This window comes from Diospyros lotus, chromosome 3 (assembly GCF_014633365.1).
Source record: "Diospyros lotus cultivar Yz01 chromosome 3, ASM1463336v1, whole genome shotgun sequence".
In the NCBI taxonomy this organism is placed as follows: domain Eukaryota; kingdom Viridiplantae; phylum Streptophyta; class Magnoliopsida; order Ericales; family Ebenaceae; genus Diospyros; species Diospyros lotus.
The window spans coordinates 37,743,991-37,764,762 of NC_068340.1; the positions used below are offsets into that span (position 1 = coordinate 37,743,991).

Sequence of the window (20,772 nt, forward strand, 5' to 3'; positions counted from 1 at the left end):
AATTTTGATACCTAAACGGTTTGAGAAAATTATAAGTCTTGTGATAAATAATTTTTAAAATTATTTTCTAGGTAAAGGTTGTAAAAATTGGATCTGAGATAAACTTGATTAGAAATCAAATGCACATTACTAAATAGTGGGACTCAAAAGATTTATTTGATTTAGGGAATATGTGTCAAATTAAATTGGTATTGGATATGGTAGAATATTTGACCAAGGTAATAGTTGAATATGTAAAGAAATATATATAATTGAAAACATAGTGTACTTAACCAAAGGAATTGGTCTAAATAATATATATATATATATATAGGAGGTTGACAATTTTTAGTTCCAACTGCACTTATTTTTTGTAGTTCAGTCTATAAAATGTTTTAAATGCCCCTGATAATTTTTTATTTTTATACACTTTATTAAGGTGCATTTAAAATATTTCACAACTTGAACTACAAAAAAACAAGTGTAGTCCAAATTAAATATAATTTTATTTTATAAGCTTAATACATTCTTTAGTCCTTGACCTAATAAAAAAAATGACTTTAAGGACCTGTACTAAAAAGTGCTCACTATTTATTTCTAGACTAAATTAATTTATACACTTTTTGTCCCTGACTTAACGGTCGTTAATAAAGGCGTTAAATTTACCTCGTCAGTATTGTCAAGTCACGTTTATTATCCTTGTCACTGCCACGTCACCATGTATAAATACACACACCCAGCCAGCCATGGCTGCCGGCGGCCATAGAAAGCCCAGGTTTCCCACTTCTCTCTTCTCCCTCTTTCCCTGTTTTGGACCGTTCTTACCTCTAGTCGATTGAGCCACCGCTAGTTGCCTCGGATGCAGTAGCCGCCGCCGTCCTCTGCATCGCGACCGCCATTACCGTTCTCCTCATCCTTATCTTCCTTTCTCTCTCTCGCGACAGCCGGCCACTGCGACCTCCGACCAAGCTTCATCTCTGCTAGATCTGGGCGACCGCTGACCAAGCTTCTTCCACCAAATCGGGTCTTCCACATAACTGGTAAGTTCGACCAAACTCGATGCCCCCCTCTCTCTCTCTTGCCCAGATCTGTTCCCCATCCTTTGGGGGTCGGGGACTAAGGTTCGGGGGTTCCTCAACCCTCAATAGCCAGCGCCCATGGTCAAGGAGACTAGTGGCCATGGTCGAGAAGCCCAAGCCCAGCCATGGCCCTCAGTGACCGTTGGGTTCTCGGACCCAACCACGATTGGGCTCCACGGTCGCGGTTGGGGAGCCTAGTTGTTGCAGTGGCCATGGCTGGGTGTGTGCGTATATATATATGTATATATATATCTGTGTGTATCGGTGTATATATATGTGTGTGTGTATATATATATATATGTAGTAATGTGGCAGTGCTGACAAGAATAATAGAAGTGACGTGGCAATACTGACGAGACAAATTTAACGTCTCTATCATCGACTGTTAAGTCAAGAATGAAAAATGTACAAATTAATTTAGTCTATGGATAAATAGTGAACACCTTTTAGTGCAAGTCTTTAAAGCCTTTTTTTTTGATTAGTTTAGGGAAGGAAGAATGTGTTAAGCCTATTTTTTTATATATATATATATATATATATATATAAAGGGAATTGCTGCAGTGCACCATGCATTGCAGTTTTTGAGCTAGAGGAGGGCGATATCGAAAGAAGACACATTGAGTCCACTCAGGACCGAACAAAAGACAAAAAAAGAATAGTACCAAGCAAGCAAGAGGGAAGAACGAACCAAGCTGGGCTAGGAGAGTCATTGCACGCCAAAGCATTGAACACTCCTTAAGAATAAGGAGAAGACAAGCAAGGCACTTTTGAAGAAGAGCAAAGCCTAATATAGGCCCCAACCATCCTAACCTTAGATTATTCACATGAAAGTACCATTATGACCTTGAACTGAAAGGATAACATTGAAGGGAGCGAGCCACCTAAATGCAACTCTCCAAGTACTAATTGAATAATCAATGAAAAAATAGGAGTTATTATAACATTGAATGACAAACTCAAGATTATCAATAGATAGATCAATTCAAGGCGGGTCAGTGACGAGGGAGCACTTGAAAAGGTGATATTACTAAACTACCCCCAAATCTGACTAATCATAGCTTGACATGCATACTCACCCCTAAGTAAAAAAGTGTTCACACGTGTCTCCTCATCCAAAGGATAAGTTAATGATATTTAACTCTTGGATCTTAATCCCGACAAAAAGATATGTTAATAGAATTTAACTCTAGGATCTCAATCTTGGATAATTCGACAACTAAGAGATTTATTAGATAATTTAACGAGAAGATTATTCGCCAATCCTAGATAACTGAGTCAAGAATCTCAAAGATAATTTCAAGGATCCTGATTTGCTTTGCCCATATAAGGGCCAATAACCTGTTGGTAAACTACTCCTACATGCTCACTATATACATGTTGTTTCTATTCCTTAATAACTTGAGTGTTGCTATAATAGGGTACTCAACTCTGCCATTTCTTATAGGTGGTCATCCAAGATGAGTTTTGGCGATTGATTCTATCAAGAAGATTCTCAAGATTCTTTCTGCTCGCAATTAGGGCAAGCAACACGAAAATTAAAAAAAAAAAAATCTAGGCACTGTTGGACTAGTGAGAAGCTTCTTATGCCGATCAATGTCTCACAAAACAAAATCAAATTAAAACATAGAAGACAAGCATAAATATGTATGCGTCATATATGTGTGGGAAGCATGAAGAAATTGAGTATGATTGAATAAATGTATCACATATGAGGAAAAAGAAGAAAAAGTAGGAGTGGCGAGGGAAAAACCTTGGGTAGGGGGAGGAGGATCATTGAGGTGTTGGGGAGATCCACAAAAGATGTGGTATAACTAGGGCTGGCTCTAGGCATAGGTTATCTAGGCGACCTAGGGCCCCCTTCATCCAACTACTTTTAATTTTTTTTGATAATTTTAGAGAGGTCCATAAATTAATATTTAAATTATTTAATAATTATCATAATTTAAATTATTTTATGAGTTATCATGATCTTAAATTATTTTATTTTTATCAATCAAATAATTATTAATATTATTTTTATAAATTATTTTATTTTTTATTTAACAACAAAATGTTTCAACAAAGAAAAAACCAAAAATAATGGTGGGAGATGCCTATCTCTTTCCCTTGACCAAATTCCCAAATCTTCAAAATCTAAAGTCCAAACCCTATTGCATTTATCTCCTTCTTGCATACTTATTTCTTTGTGGTCTTTAGTCAGTCAATCGTCGCTACTTGAAAAATAAGCTAGGGCAGAGAATAGAACGCAAACAATGAGGAGAAGAAATGCTCTGAATATTCCGATCAATGAATAATCAAAAGAAAACAAGACTAGGCTGATTATATATACTTACTCAGCTAAGTCTAAAACTACCGACATAATAAAAGAAATAATAAGAAGTGCAAGTTTAAAATACTGTTGCTACAACAGAAAGCAATATATATAATATAAATGAATAACAGCAAAATCAAAAACAACTTATGTGATATTTTCTTTAACACTACTTGCCAGTCGTCGTTATTGAAAGACCACTATTCTGTTTAGAAATGCAATGCTCTCAAGTCTACTATTCGGGCCTGAAAATTCTATGTTTAAGTGCGTAAAAGAGGAGGCCATGGACGTCGATGGTGGCAGAAAGCAAGGATTATGATTGAGGCCGCCTTTGAATGCCGAGTATTAAGGCAACTGCCCCCATCACTGCATACAAGCTAGCTTCAATTCGTACACCTCATTGTGTTATGGATGGTCCTACACTGTTATTATATTCTGATTCACTAAATTCATCGTACAAATCTATCCCTTGTTCGTCAAATTTAGCATCCAACCAATCCTTAAAGCATATACACATTTTCAATGTCGTATGTTGCAATATTGATCTCTTTGGATTGAGCACCTTATTTCCTGCAGAAAAAGTCGACTCCGATGGCACTGTGGACACTGGGGGAGTTAGTAGATCTCGGGTCATGGTAGCCAACACCGAATACGTGTGTTGATTTTGATGCCACCATGACAAAATATCAAATATATTAATTTGGTCATCAGAAAATAAAGATCTCATATTTAAATAGAATTCAAGTTCATTAAACCCACTAGATGTTTGTGAACCGCACTTTAATTTTTTCGATTTGAGGTATGTGGACCACCCCATTTTAAGAATTCCTTAGACTTTCCTTGTGAAGAAAAATTTTCACTACTTGGTTTATTATCAAAACGAGACTCATATAAATTATACATTTCAAAAATTAAATTTCAAACTTTTGTCTTTATTTCTTGTGTGTCAACCCCCATAGTCGCTTCGTAAAACTCCAAAAAAATATTCAACACCTTCCCACTTTTGTATGGGATCTAATACAACTACCATAAGATATAATAGTTCAATATTTTCTAAATTTTTTTCCTTAAGGGCTATAAATTGTCAATATATATTTGAATCCTTATGTTCTGCAAAACAACTAACAATAGGAAATATTTCACGAATAAAAATATGTGTGGTAGGATATTTGTAACCAAAAAATATTTTTGTTGCACTATAAAATGTTTTTAATATATACATAATAACATCTAGTTGTTCCCAATCATTATCTCTTAATTGCCACGCTTTTACCATTTCTCTATTCCAAAATAATTTAAGTTGTTGTCTATATGGTTTAGTTTTTTATAACAACAAATAAGTTGAATTGCACCTAATTTGAATATTTGTTGGAAATCTTCTATATGGTAAGTAAAATCCAATAACAAGTTGTTTTCACTCTCGGGAACAAGATTTACTACTTCGAATTAAAGTCAAAACACCCTTTATTTTAGCTAATGCCTCATTATATAGACCATTATATAAGTTTAAAATATACATGCACATCTATTGTGAAACAATTATCCATCTAAAATTAATGGAAGTTTGCGTTTTAGTCGTTTAATGGTAGAGCCATTACTACTCGTATTATCAAATGAGATTGCCATTATTTTATCACTAATATTGTAATTATAATTGGTCTCTTGAATTTTACTTGCAATTAAATTACTTGTATGTTATTTTACTAATTTTATGAATCCAATTATTCTTTTTTGAATTTTTTATTTTTCATCAATCCAATATATGGTGACGCACATATAGTGGTTATTTGTCATAACATCATACCAAATATCTGACGTTAATGATACCCTTCTATTAAATGCATTAAATGTATTTATTAATTGTTCTAAATATTCTAGATATAACATCACCGCTTCATTTTTATACTCTTTCGTGAAAAACTTCTAACTGTAGGTTGTAATGCATTTTTACAATACCATTTAAACATTACATCATCCCCAAACAAAAAAAAAAAAAATATTTAGTTTTAATTATTAGTTTTGCTAAGTTAGATTTATCAAGTTCTTTATTATATCAAAAAATCAAACCCTTACCTTGTTGCAATTGTGTCTGCGTTGCATCCAGACCGCCATTATCATGTTTTAAGGTATGTCTCATCAAGTGCCTAGTCCTACCCCTTGGTTGGCATGAGTAGTCTTTTTTGCAAAATTTACATAGAGTTCTTTGACCCTTCCTAACTATATTAATGATCTCGAACACCTGCGAGACATTACTAGTTTTTTGTCATTTGGAGTGGCGTTGTGAGCTGGATGGTTCCTCATTTGGTTGTTTTAATGAGATCTAACACTCATTTGGTGAGAATTGCTCAATTGGTAGAGGTGGGGGGTTAACAAATATTGACATATCATGATCTTGTGATTCGGGAGGTTGTGTTTCTTATTCAGTAAATAATGGGTGTGACCATGCCCATTGATTGCCACTCCAATCATTAAAAAAAATCATGGGGGAGTGGTCCCATTCGAGATGAAATAGAAGGTCGTCGGGGGTTTGCAAAAGATGTACTAGCTTGAGGGGGCTCCATAGAAGAAGCACTGCGAGGATCATTTCTGTGAATAGTGAGAGAACGACGAAGGGAATACATAATTTTAAATGTAGAGTAATGAAAACAATGAAAAATATTAAGACACTAGAAAATATAATAATTAACAAGATAGCAACAGAGCATGACAACTTATAAAATAGCATATCAGTAAGAGAGTAAAATAGTGAAAGTAATTTTTGTGACTCAACAACTTTAACAATCGCTTATTATAAGGAAGTCCCTGCCATAATTTCCTGTCATATTCTACAAATTTGAATTCAAAATCAAGTGGGTTCCTTGTCATGATTCCATGCCATGTTCCACAAATTCAAATTGAAATGGGAAATGCTACTTTCTCCTTCTAGGCTACCTCCCTTTTTAATATTTTTTACACCACCCATTCTCTTTCCTTACAACCCATTATTTTTCCCTCCCTTCCCCACTCTCTCATGTGACTCTTTCTCCCTCTCTCGGCTCTACCTCTAGCAAACATCCTCCATCTCTCTCATTAATTAAATAGATCTGATTAATTGAGTTTATAGTACATTTCTATTAGTAATATCAATTTTTTGTAACTTAATAAATTAAGTTATTTGATCAATTTTTATTTGATGTTGTCTTTATTTTATTTAATATATATTTTACTCCACTATTTTAGAACAAATAAATTACATATTTATATTATGTAAAATATAGTGGAGTAAAATATATGTTAAATAACATAAAAATTATGACATATTGTAGTGACCCATAATTAAGAATTAAAATTAATTATTGATGTAGTGTGATAATATAATTTAAAGGAAATATTAAAATAATTTGTTGTGATTTAATAAAATTTACTTATGCGATTTTAAGGAAATAAGAAATTAAAATAATTAATTAATTTGTGTTAGGAATTTCTGGAATTAGAGAAAAATTAAAATAAATCAAGTTGTGGGATTTTTAGAAGTTTCGGGCATTTCTGTAATTAATTAAATGGGTGTTTGTGTATTTAATGGAAAGTTAAGGGTGCTGGCGTGAATTGCGGGAGGGCCAAAAAGTCTCTTCAAATATAACATAATGCATATATAGGTTGAAGATGCATGCGAGCGCAAGCGGTCGCGCGCGAGGAGGCCAGGCGATGGACGCGGCTTTGAATCCGCGGGCAGGCGCGCGAGGGGGGGAATTTTTGGCTGATTTAATTCAGCCTCTAGACGTCAAAACGACGTTGTTTCGTCAATGGCGGTGGCTCCCAGTGGCTGGCCCGTGCGCTGCCACGTGGTCGCGCCTTAGCCGCTCGTTTTTGGCCGATTTAAGCCCGATTTCGGGCCTGATTTTGAGCATAGAAACAGTAGCAATTTCAGAGAAAAACCAGCGCGCGCACGGGAGAAATTTGTGAGATTTTGGGGTGAAAAATTCGGATTAAATTGCGTTTAATTCCAGATTTAATTATCCAGATATGTAGAGCAGCTAGTAATTAATATTCTGTACGGTCAGAATTTCGTTTTGGGTCCAATTTTGTTAATTTTGGCAAATAATTGGGATATTGTAGTTTGTATAATTTTTACTGCTTTTGGACCCAACAAGCCCAAGGATATCTCTGTTAAAGCAAGTTCTTCTTACCTATCTCGTCGTTTCTTTCGTTGTCAAATTATTTGACCTCCCTTCGTCTGTTTCGGCTTGTTTATTAATTATAGAATTTTGAGTCGTTTGATTTAAATTTAATTTATTAAGGTGGCTTCGAGGATTTTATTAGTGTGAATTAATTTAAAATAAATGCGAGACTCGTTGGGATTTTAATTGTGGTGCGCCTACGTGGGATTTTAGGCTGTTAAATTATTTATATTACGCGGTTAGATTTAATTAATGCGAGCCATGGATTTATTAATCGCTATTAAACGTTTTACTTCGCAGCGGGAGTGTAAGAAAGAGAAGAAACGGCCGTGTAAAGGCAAGCTTTTAACCCTCTCTTCCTGATCTTTAATTCCCGTGGAAGACCCCATGATTTCCTGTATTTTATCACCCCCTTACTTTAATTTGGTACTTAGCCCTATTTGTTGAATTATTATTCATCTGATTTAATTTAAATTAAATCCGAGACTTCTAGAATTTTATCCGTTGTGAGCTTATGGGGGTTTGTACCGCCCCCATTCCTTTCGGAATGATGTTGAACCCAATTGGGACTAGGTTTCTAGACGGGCGGGTTTATTTATGATTTTATTGGGTTTATTTACAGTTTTCTTGGATTTATTTATGGTTCGATTAGAGCTATCGAGCAGTAGGGCAGGGGTCGGTTGTTGGTAACGTTGGAGTAGACTATCGTACGGCCCTGATGTGGACCGTCGGGTGGACACTCCTAGTCACTGGCCGTTGACCGGTGCCACGCACTGCTGACAAGCTCTGCCGGTATGTGATTTACTGCATGGTTAGATACATTGTATTATTGTTCATGATTTGATATGCACATGGGTACGAGATGCATGTTGGGATATTCATTTATTGAGTATGCTTGGACACGGACATTCTAGATTGGTTAGGTTGCATCCAGCGCGACATATGCATGGCGTGTGGTTTACTATGTGGGCGGAGCATGGCTTGATGCCTGGATGTATGGGCGCCTTGTATCACGTTGATGCTCATTACGCCATTGCATTCTTATGTGCATTGCATGGATACTGGTAGTATTTAGTTCTCGGACGGGAATACCGTTCCGATGGAGCCTTTGGCTCGGTTGTCGGGAGTACCGACGGATAGAGGTGATGGGAGTACCGGCCTGGGACAGCGCGCGCAGGTTTGTTGCAGATATTTGTTGGCTTTCAGGGCAGCGGCAGGTTGGTATGGGACTTGGGTGCCAAGTGTCTTATGTGGGCCCCAAGGACCGGTATGTGCTTTTATTTTATTATGCTATTGAGCTGTTGTGTTGTAGCGTCTCATGGCTTGTGTGTACCTGGGGATTTATTCTGGGGTGAGACTTCTGGTTTTGTGTAGCCTTATGCCTTTTCTTCCTTATGCTTGCTGAGTCTCTCGACTCACCTTGCTTTCCATCATTCCAGGTAGTGGCGGCGTGGGCCATAGCAAGGGAGTCAGCTTTAACGGCAGAGTCGGTGTGGTGTACAGGTAGTCTCGTCAATCCCTATCCACTCTGATGTCTAAGTAGAATTTACTCTATTATTTTGTACTGTGCCAGGTGTTTTCTCGAGTCTTGTGTATGTCGGCACAGGAGTTTGTGTTTATTTATTTATCTTGTGACCGCTGTGTTAGCGGGGTACCCATAGTGCATGCATGTCTTGAGCTTTGCTTCCGCTGTTCTTATTTTTTGTGTATGCATGCCGGGGTGGTCTTTGTCTGGTGTCTCATTCTTTTCTCCTCCCGTAAGCGCTCCCGTTCGGGTAGTCCGGGCGGGGGTGCTTACACATATATTACACTCTACTATTTGGGAACAAACAAATTATATATTTATATTTTAGAACAAACTAAAATAGTGAAGTAAAATATATGTTGAATAAAATAAGGACAATATCAAATAAAAATTGATTAAATAACTTAATTTATTAAATTACAAAAAAGTGATATAAAATGTATTACAAATTCAATTAATTAGATATGTTTAATTAATGTGAGAGAGAGAGGAAGAAGGGATGTTTGCTAGGGGAAATTCTATTTGCAACCATATGTTTTGCTCTCTGTAACTCACTTTTAATATTCCTAAAATACGCTGAGATGAAAACTCATATTTGTCCTTCATTTAAATATTTAACGCTCAACCACCCATTAGTACTCTTCAAGCACGTGCACTCACTTTCTCGACCATTATCGCCACAACCACTTTCTCCAAACAACTGAACATTTCGCAACCATTATTATATTCAACACCGAGCAGCAGCCACTATTATTGAACACCAAACATTGCTCAGCCAAGTTCTCATCGCCATAGCCATTACTATCAGTAATGGATGATTATTATCTACAAATGTTTAGCAGAATTTGACAAAGAAGATAACGAGTGTTCATGTTTCGACAAGAAAAAACACAATTTATAACATCTATCACTAGTTCAATCACATAATTTATATATACATACATGACAGATGAATTAAAAAATAAAAAATTCACTGCCTTGGAGGCTAGGGGATGCCCTGAATCTCGGGGTTCGGGGCATGGGATTTGGGATTCCTCGAACCCGAACCCTAGCGTTCTGGGTGTTTGGGGAACCTCGAACCTCATGTTTCGATAAGCACCCTGAATCCATAGATTCGGGAAAAATCAATTCTCCCGAACCTATAAATTTGGGAAAAACCATTTTTCCCAAAATCATAAATTCGAGAGAATCCATAGGTTCGGGAGAATGCAATTCTCCCTAATTCAATTATATAATATTATATTATATAATATGTATATAGAATGCAATGGTATCCATTCTCCCGAACTCATGGGTTCGAGAGAATGGATACTATTATTACATATTATATTATTGTATAATGTATATATTATATTATTATTATATATATTATAATTGTATACATATATATAATGATTTTGTATATAAATTATTCCAAATGTATATAAATTATTCCGAATTATTGTCTTTCGGATATTTGGATTAATATTATATTTATTTTTTCTTGAATTAATGTTGCTTTAATCTTAATTTTTCTTTTGAGTTAATTTTAATTTTTGATACCAATAAATCAACCTAATCTGATCCAAATTTCACTCTGCGAAATTAGGTAAGCTCGGTTTCAATTTTGTACATCATTTACTTTCATATTTTATATCATTACTATCATTGTTTTCATATTTTTCGAGAAACCCCTTACCCCCGAAGGGCGAGATTCGGGGAATCCCATACCCCTCGAATCGGGGGGTTAGGGGTTCCTCGAACACTGTTGTTGGGGGAACCCCTAACCCCCCGAACAACGAGATTTGGGGGGTATGGGGTTCCCCGAATCTCGCCTTTCAAGGAAGCCTTCACCCCCCGAACAGCGAGATTCGGGAGGTGAGAGGTTCCCTGAATCTTACGGTTCGGGGAACCCCTAACCCCCCAAACAACGAGATTCGAGGGGTATGGGGTTTCTCGAATCTCACAGGTTCGGGGAACCCCTCATCCCTCGAAGGAGGGGCATTACCTATTTCTGAGGTTTCGGGGAACTCCAATGAAAAAGGTGGATGAGGCAAGCGAAGTGGGCGACGACGAGAGGTTGGCGATGGTTTGTGAGAGTGGTCTAAAGAAAAAGAAGAAGAAGAACAGGGTTTGATGCGCGAAGAAGGAGAACAGGAAGAAGACCAGGGTTTGATGCGAAGAAAAACAACTTGGATGAGAGTGAGGTGTGTTTTTTGAGAAATAAGTGTTTAGAGGGTATATTTGGTATATAAATGGTTGAACAAAGTAATAAATGTGGCTGTAAATGGTAAAATTTAATATTTTACGTGTAATGGTTACGAAAAATAAAATTTATGGTTACAAATAGAATTTTTCGTTTGCTAGAGGTAGAGTCGAGAGAGGGAGAGAGAGTCACGTGAAAAAGAAGGGGAGAGGGAAAAAAAGAATGAGCCGTAAGGAAAGAGAATGGGTGGAGTAAAAAATATTAAAAAATATTTGGGTGGAAAGTAGCATTTCCCAATTGAAATTCAAGTGGGGGTTCCTTCCAGTGGGGTTCCAAGCCATGATTCCCTGCATCTTCCACAAAGTAAAATTGAAATTCAAGTGCCCCTGTCATATTCTACAAATTCAAATTGAAATTTAAGTAGGGTTCCCTTGTCACGTTTCACAAATTCAAATTGAAATTCAAGTGGGGGGTTCCTTTCAGTGGGGTTCCCTGCCATGATTCCCTGCCATCTTCCACAAACTCAAATTGAAATTCAAGTGCCCCTGTCATGTTCTACAAATTCAAATTGAAATTTAAGTAGGGGTTCCTTTATCATGTTTCACAAATTCAAATTGAAATTCAAGTGGGGTTCCTTGTGATGATTCCTTACCATGTTTCACAAATTTAAATTGAAATTAAGTGGGGATTCCTGCCATGTTCCACAAATTTAAATTGAAATTTAAGTGGGGGTTTGAAATTGAAATTCTATGAGCGGGGCCATTTTGATGGCTAGGCCGTGGGCCACAAAATACTGGCCCGACAATGTCCTACATTCTTGGGACAGGCCAGCCTGGCCCATTTACTACAGTATTGGACTGGCCTGAGAGGTGAGCTGATCGGGCGGGCCCATGGACCGCCCACAATCGTCTGCTACGGAAGAGAAACTAGCGCCTTGTTTGGACGGAGCAGGAAACGGCTCCCTGTCAAGCAGCCAGATGCCCGTTTTAAAAAAGAGGGGAAATTACAACTCACACCTCTAATCGCTTTTTATTTTTTTATTTTAACAACAACACCCACCACTGATAGTTAACAACAATAAATAAGATTTTCGTATTTTTAAATTCACTCTCTCCCTCTCTTATAGTTTTTTTAGTTACTTTCATCACGGCACAAGCAGTTGAGTTGGGTCATGCTCAGCTCAGACCCTCGAAGGGTGAAGCTCACGCTTGTTGCGGCCAAATGAATGCAAATAATAGTACAACCAACGGACCGGACCCTACAACAAGTGGGTTTGATAGACTAGACTAGACTAGAGTCGTTAATAAATTAAAAATTGCCACTAAATGCCATCTTTGAATGAAATTGATTGGATTGGATGGCGCCGGTACCACTCTGAGGGCTAAGATGTCAAGGCAATCAACTCAACCGCTTGCAACGTGCCTTGGATGGGCAGCCACTGTCAACGTCTAAGCCGGGGAATGTGGACAACAACCTAATTTTAGAAAAATTCTACACTACGATTCATCAGTTATATAATATAAAAAATGTGATATATAATATAAATAATATATTATAATATACAGATATAAAAAAATATATTAACATACTTTTTTTCATTTATAATTGATAATATAATAAATGACCTATTACTAATGTTTTAAAAACTGGACTGGATGGGCCGATTGGATCGGTTTAAACTAGAACTGGTGGTCTATCAGGTCTGATTTGACTTAAAAAATTAGATGCCTTTCAATTCGATCAAAATTAGTTGAAATTCAATCAGACTGGTGAATTAGTAATCAAATTGGCTCTAATTTTTTAATTGTGATTCACTTTGTTCTTTCTCTCTCTCTGTTACTACATTGAACGGAAAGCTCAAATCTTTTGAGATAGGAGAAAAATGGAAGAAGACGCAAAACCTTGATAACATGTTGGGCTTAAGCACTTACTATTAATAGAAATCAATGTCAGACTACTGAGAAAGAGAAAAAAGAAGGTAGAAAAGAATGAGATTGAGGTGATCTCCATCAGAACCATAGCTCAAGAGACACTAGAAAAGGGGTGGAAGCTGCTCTTACCCATGTTTTCTTGGGTTACACTTCCATCGTTACCTATGCTTCCAAGTCTAGTAAGATCCTTTATCATCTAGTCAATCTTCCAAAGTCGATCTTTGGCTTCTTTTTTATCGTATTCTTCACCTTTCTCATTTTTATTGGAGGAACTCAAATCGTTGATCATATATATTTATATAATTCTTTGGCAACAATTTCCCACAAATCTCAAGCCACATATCTCAATTTCAATTTGCAAGTGCATTGCGTAGGTAGAGCTTATTTCCTCAATTTTCTTTTCACTCCCATTACTCACTTTAAAATTTTTAACTATTAATTAATTCTTATAACAATTATATATTAAATATTAATTAATAATAACATTTCTTATAATAACATATAAAACACTAGTATTTCAAATATATATTTAATATATATTATTTAATTATAATATATATATATATATGATATCATCCGGTCAGACCACTCTGATTCAACTAGTTGGACCAACTAACCCGTGAGCTAGTTAATAGACCGGTTCACTATCTGGTCTGATTTTCAAAACATTGCCTATTATGGTGCACTTCTTAAAAATTAAATTTTGGGATGTATACATCAGGATTGATACCCTAAGTACTGCAACTATTAAGAGAATGAGACAGTATTAGATCCCTCAGTATATCTTGTATATCTTTCGATGTTCAAGTTATTAATAGAATTCATAAAGAAACATAATGAGTTTGTATTCAAATGATTTTACTTATAGACTTCATTCCTTTATATAAACTTAAGGAGGCGAGATATTTGAAATTATTTTCTAGATGGTTAGAATTTTAGAGATTTGTTATGAAATTCCTTCATTTAACTATTATAAAATAGCAAAATCTTTGATTTAAATTTAAATATGGATGAATTTATTAGGTCAAATCTAGGTCCTTCTAGATTGAAATTTAGGAGTGTAATAAAAATCTGATCTGGATTGGAGGGGATTTATTGATATATAGTTCGTCTGTGTCTTACTCAAAGTCTAAAAATAATAAATATATGCATTATATATTTATAATATTTACATTACATATTTATGTAATTAACCCCTTTGGGTTGGACCCAATACCAAATAGATATCGATTGGGTCCAATTTTTTGGACATAAAACCGAAATGATGTACTAAAAAAAAAAAAAAAAAAAAAAAATCTAGACCCATGAACAACCCTAGCTAGTAACAAATAAATCAGGAATTTTGAGTTTTAGGATCGAATACTGTTATACGTAGGGTTTTTTTTAATTCGATTGATGATTTATTTAGTTATATTATAAAGAATTGTTTATAATCTATAATTTAGAATTTAATTGAATCTATTGGCGGTGAGTTACTAATTAATTATTATACATCCGTAAGGGGGAGGAAATGAAGAGCTAGTGTGGTATCAAGGGAAGTGCATGCAGCACTTTGTCATGTCTATTGTCTAGCAACGTTATTATCTATTGCCGCTGCAGGTGGCAGCTTCACTGGTAAAGGAAGAATTTTGGGGGGTTATATATATTTTTTAGTGTTTTAGATTCTATATTCAAGTTCTGATTAGAGAGAATTTCAGCAGTTAGAGTGATTATAAAAGTTAAAAATTATTTGTCACCCTCACGTTTGTCGTGGAGTTAGGGGTTGAACTGGCTGCTAAGTCTTTTAATTTATATTTTCTGCTGATATTGTGGAGTTGAATAGCGGGGGCGTTGGTGATAATGAGTAAACTAAAAAAAAAACAAAAAAAAAAAGAGGGATTATTATCCATTGTCTTGATTTTGATCATATCCACTGGAGAGAGAGTGTGAGTCACCACATTCAAACAAATATAATCAATGAATCAGTTCAAAATTTATTTGTATTTAAACCCTCAGCCTCAGCCTCAGCCTCAGCTATTTATTTATATTAATAAAATTAATTTTTATTTTTGGAAACAAATAATACTTGAGAGTTTGTATTTTAAAAAATAAATAAAAAATTGAACAACAATTGAGATTGCTTTGCCCTGCGATCCGTTCATATATATATATATATATATGTTTGAAATTAATGGATGGTTTTCTTATCCTAAAGAATGTGATACCCTCAGCCTCAGATATTTTGCAGTATTGAGGACCTTAATTGGCCAACCACGTACTTTTCGCTTTGCAGAGGGAATCAATTAATCGAAGAAAATACAAAATTGGGATGGAACCACCTTTCAATATTTGGAGCCAGCCACTGCTGGCTGGCTCATCATCCAGTTGAGAGTTGAGACACACACTCTTCCTCATTAATTGATTGCATTTGTCCATTGCATATTGCATGTGGTGTGGTATCATGAATGAATTAATGAATGAGATTTACCATAATATATATATATATATATATATATCACATCACCATAACTACTGATGATACAGTGATATTTGTACATGAGAATACTATTTTCTTAATATTAAGAAATGCCAGTATTTGAATACTTTCTTTTTTTTAGTATTTCATTATCTGACGAATATAGATAACTACTAGTCCCGATATATTTTGCATATTTTTTCTATTTTTATATGTTAGACATTACGAAACATAATATAAATCAGTAAAAGAATATATATATATATATATAAAGAAGGCCCCAAAACACGTATATATATATGACAAAACGCATGTGAGCACCAAAATTAACAAAGAATAATTAAAATTAAAATACAGAATATATATATATAGTACGATACTTCGCTCAAAATTAAAACCCAAACGTACAACAAATTAATCTATATATGTGATTATATATATATCTGTGTGTGTGCGTGCGTGTGCGCGATCCCTATATCACTTGCATTTCACGTTCTGCAGCGCCTTTGTATTGGTGTTGACTTCCATGGAGCAATCCAACTTTGTGGATTTCTTCTTCTTGAACATGAACATGATCGTCACCTTCCCTTTCATCTCCGCCTTGGCGGTCAGAGGCAGGATCCCTGAGTCCGGCATGACCAAATCTACGGCGACGTCGTCCAGCTTCTTGGTCGATCGGAAATTGGCCTTGGACTTCCGGACGGCGGCGCTGCCCGCTAGGGCGCCGTTTTGGTGGTAGAACAAGATGGTGGTGTTGTCGAACTTGTAAGGGCCGAAGTTGGTGTTCTTCACGCCGATCGTCAGATTGAAGGGAGAGTTTGATGTTTGGAAATTATGGTTGAATGTGGCGGATTGGATCCGAAACTTGGGAGTTCTGAATTTCATCACCGTCATGGAAAACAAGGCAATAACAGCCGTCTGAAAGATCACAAAGGCTATGATATACAGTATCCACTTCTTCCGCTTCTGCCGGCGGAGCTCTTCCTTCTGAGCTGCTCCCGCCTCTTCGTCCGCCCTGTTGTAGCCGTTGGACATCGGTGGTTGATATGCCTGCTGCTGCTTCTCCGCCATCTATGTATATATATATTGTTTCTTTAAACAGAGAGAGAGAGAGAGAGAGAGAGAGAGAGAGAGGAGTTTTGGGTTTTCTTTTTGTTTTCTGGGAAAGTTGGGTGGTGGTGGTGGTGAAATGAAGGGTGAGGCAACGAAATATATATATATAAAGAAGGGGAGGGGGAGTTGAGGATACAATTAATACATACATACATACATACATACATACAGAGAGAACGCCTAGTTTGAAAGGTGGATCGGACTTTCCAACCATGGGTGGTGATATGATCATCATGATGGAGTGGTTGCCAAATCAAACGCGTGAGGAGGATAGAGAGGCTTCTTGCCTTTTGCGGTATCTCGAGTCTTTTGACTTTCTAGACGTTTGGACTGCGCTTAAATCGTCTTTGTGGGCCCGCCCTTCTCTTAGTTGATTAATTTCCCTTCCCTCACCACTCACCAGTAGTATTAGTATTAGTATTAGATGCTTCTTCCGTCTGAAAATCACTCACGCCATTTAACCACCCCCGCGCCCTCCTTTCCCATTAGGGCCCACATTTGTTATGCCGCCTCATTTGCTGTAATTAATTAATAATATAATAATGTTATCATTTGTGTATATATATATATATATAAATGTAAGTAGTCTGGCTATATATATATAAATATGCTAATCATATCAATTATTATTATTATTATAAACAACTGCATATATACAATATAACTAATGAACTGCATGTGACAGTCAACACTACACTGTAATTAAATTAAATAGAATATATAGTTATAACTAATTAATTAATACTGTCCTAACTCCTAACCCATATATATATACTTAATTAGCTTTAAGTTAGTGCATGCTTTTTAGTCCAACAAGACCGTCGTCTTCACCCTCCCTCCCTCCCTCCCTCCCTCCCTCATGGTTGCTTTCAAATTAAGACTTGAAAACATATCTTACAGACAACACAATAAGAGTACTGTTAACGGTGCAATTTAAATTAATATGTGATTAATTAGTTTAATTACTTCTCATAAATCTGATCTGAAGATCATTAATTTCCAATTTGTTAATTTTTTGGAAAAAAAGAAAAATCTGTGCCCAGTAGTCAGTCATCAATCCCATAAATATCTATCTTAGGGCCGTACGTACGTGAGGCACCTTCCTGGAACTGGAAGCAGAGAATATTTATTTATTTATTTGACTGCATAATAAACCGAAGGAAATTTATAATATTGGAAGGGACTTGGGGGGGCGCAATGGCACTATAATTGGTATGGCGATGGCATGTATGTATTCGTCAACATACATACATACATACATATATGGTTAGACCTTCTAGAGGGACATGCAATAAGGTGTCTCGCGTGGTCCCCCCCTGACTTCTTTCTTTTCTTTTTTTTTATGTATGTATTTCGTCCCTCTTAATTTCCTCCTCCACTCCAAACTTGAAGAAGCATGACGTACGTACACAACAAAGATGCCGTATGTATGTATGTTGAACATTTCTGCTCACTCATGTGGTCCATGCAGAGACTTTTACCTGCGTACGTTTTATGTGGACATGAATTTTTTATTTTTTTTAAAAAAAAATAATATTTAATATTAATAGTTAAATAATTATTAATTTAAAATGTCAACACAAAATATTAAAATCATTGCCCCTCCCTTCAGTCCAAGTCATAGTGTGTCGATCTGTTTAAAAATAATTTATAGTATATTATTATTTAATTAAGTTAGAAATAAATAAAGGTGTCCCCACATTGGTAGGTACGTAATTTATTGAAAAGTAATTGTGTACGCTATAGGGTTCTATATATATGAATTAGTGAGTCACTATCAATTACTATTTTTTAATTAATAAACTAAAATACTTTTTGACTTAGAATTAATTAAATACCCAATGTTACACCAATAATATTATTTCAGCCCACTCTTCATGCTAGCAGCTATGATAATGCATTTGACGGTCGCGTTAGGGTTCCAAGTCTCGTATCCACATCAGCAAAACGTTATTCATTTAATTATTATTTTTTTTGAATATATGGCACAAATATGATATATATATAATATAAAATTGTTTAAAGGAAAATCTCGTTCGTTTATAGAAAATAAAAGGGTAAATTACAAGAGGTCTAAAAATAATTTATTCTAAAATACAATATAATTGAAGCCATTTGAAAATTTATTTTTCATTTATGTAGACATAAATGAATCTTGTCATTCACACACACACACACACATATAAATGTTACAGTTAATAATTAATTAATTTTTGTGACCCTTTGCTTGTTATTGCCCCTCTTTGAGTGTTTTCTTTGATAAAATGGATGGTAGTGGTCGGATTTCAATTCTAAAATATTCGACCAAAATCCACCAAATCTTTAGAATTATTTTTTTTAAGGAGTATAAAAGATGAATTAATATTGAGCAATCTGTCACGTGACAAGTTACCTTCAGTGTGACTTAAATGATATTTAGAGAATCATGATCAACATATTGAGTAAATTTTATGTTACCATTTTGAAGATATCATATTAACCCAACTCATGATGCGTCCAGAGCTTAAAAACCCAATTTCATTTATATTTATTATCTATCACTAGCTAGATGACCGTCACTCTAGTGTTATAATTTTATTTATTTATTTTTACCTTATGATAATAACTCAAAATTAGTATATATTAAGTAAATTAATGATGTACATTCATAATGTGAGTTAAAAGATTCCCAGAAAAATTAATTAATTGAACCGAAAGACGATGACGAACTGGACTGAAGCATACAAAAATGAAATAGCTAGATTCTACATCTGAACATGGAAAGCACACCGTAAAGAATGGGGAAAAAAAAAAAAAAAAAAGCTCAACATGGCAAGCTATCAGGCATGTACTACGGCTGCCTGGTCGGAGAAACGAACTACAGGTGCGGCGCCGGCGGCATCACCTCTCTATCACTTGCACTTCACATTCTGCAGGGTGTTTGTTTGGGTGTTGAGTTGCATGGAGCAATCCAACTTTGCGGATTTCTTCTTCTTGAACATGAACATGATCCTCACCTTCCCTTTCATCTCCGCCTTGCTGGTCAGAGGCAGAATCCCCAGACTCAAATCGTTAGCCAGTTGTTGATTGTTGGCTAGGCTGGTCGGCGAGACCAAATTTACCGCAACCTTGAGCTTCTTGGTTGATCGGAAATTGGCCTTGGACTTGCGGACGACGGCGCTGCCTACTTGGGTGCCGTTGTAGTAGAAGACGACGGTGGAGTTGTCGAATTTATAGGTGCCGAAGTTGGTGTTCTTCACCCGGAGTCTGGCGTCCATCCACAGATTGAACGAAGGGTTAGAATTGTTGGAGACATCGAATTTGGTTAATGACGCCGATTGAACTCGATACTTGGGTGTCCGGAATTTCATCACCGTCATCGAGAACAGAACTATTACGCCGGTCTGAAAGATTACGAATGCTATGAGGTACAGCAACCACTTCTTCCTCTTCTCCTCCATTACTAATTAAGATAGAGTTCTACTGCTTCAGAGAGAGAGAGAGAGAGAGAGAGATGCAGTTGCAGCAATAAGATGGGAGGAGACAATGGTGGAATGGAGAACGAACTAAGCTGCTATATGTATATATATACACAGGAATTGTACTTGAAAGGGAGAGATGATATTGGAACGCCATTCTTGAAGGGTCTGAGGAAGAAGAAAGTCGGAAGTGTGTCCTAAGCATCAGAAGTTTCTCCAGCGCATTGAATTTTTAAACTCACTTGGGGGTATTTTTAAATAATATTTATATATTGATATGTTATATATTTATATAAATAGAAAATTTGATGAGTATATATCATCACTTTTGATATATATATATATATATCCATAAATAGTGTCTGGAGATCATACAAAGAATTGCATGTAGGCTAAGTAATTATATTAATTTGAATAAATAATTAAGTAACTAATGGTACGGACATAATTAGGCATACTTAATTAGGTAGCTGTGAGTGTGGGGTGGTTTGGCTTACTGATTTGATTGCTTATAAGTTATATCAATAATTTATAAGTTATTAAGAAAAAATTAGTGAAGTGTTTGGGTGCACCTGATCA

General features: G+C 35.8%; 2 protein-coding genes across 2 annotated transcripts; both read right to left on the minus strand.

Annotated features, from left to right (window-relative positions):
* Positions 1 to 16,099: 16,099 nt before the first annotated feature.
* On the minus strand, positions 16,100 to 16,693 carry LOC127796978 (late embryogenesis abundant protein At1g64065-like). The gene has a single exon (XM_052329372.1). It carries the CDS (start codon positions 16,691 to 16,693, stop codon positions 16,100 to 16,102), a length of 594 nt encoding a protein of 197 aa, XP_052185332.1.
* A 2,933-nt stretch (positions 16,694 to 19,626) lies between these two features.
* LOC127796979 (late embryogenesis abundant protein At1g64065-like) lies at positions 19,627 to 20,175 on the minus strand. Its single transcript, XM_052329373.1, has one exon. It carries the CDS (start codon positions 20,173 to 20,175, stop codon positions 19,627 to 19,629), a length of 549 nt encoding a protein of 182 aa, XP_052185333.1.
* Positions 20,176 to 20,772: the final 597 nt, after the last annotated feature.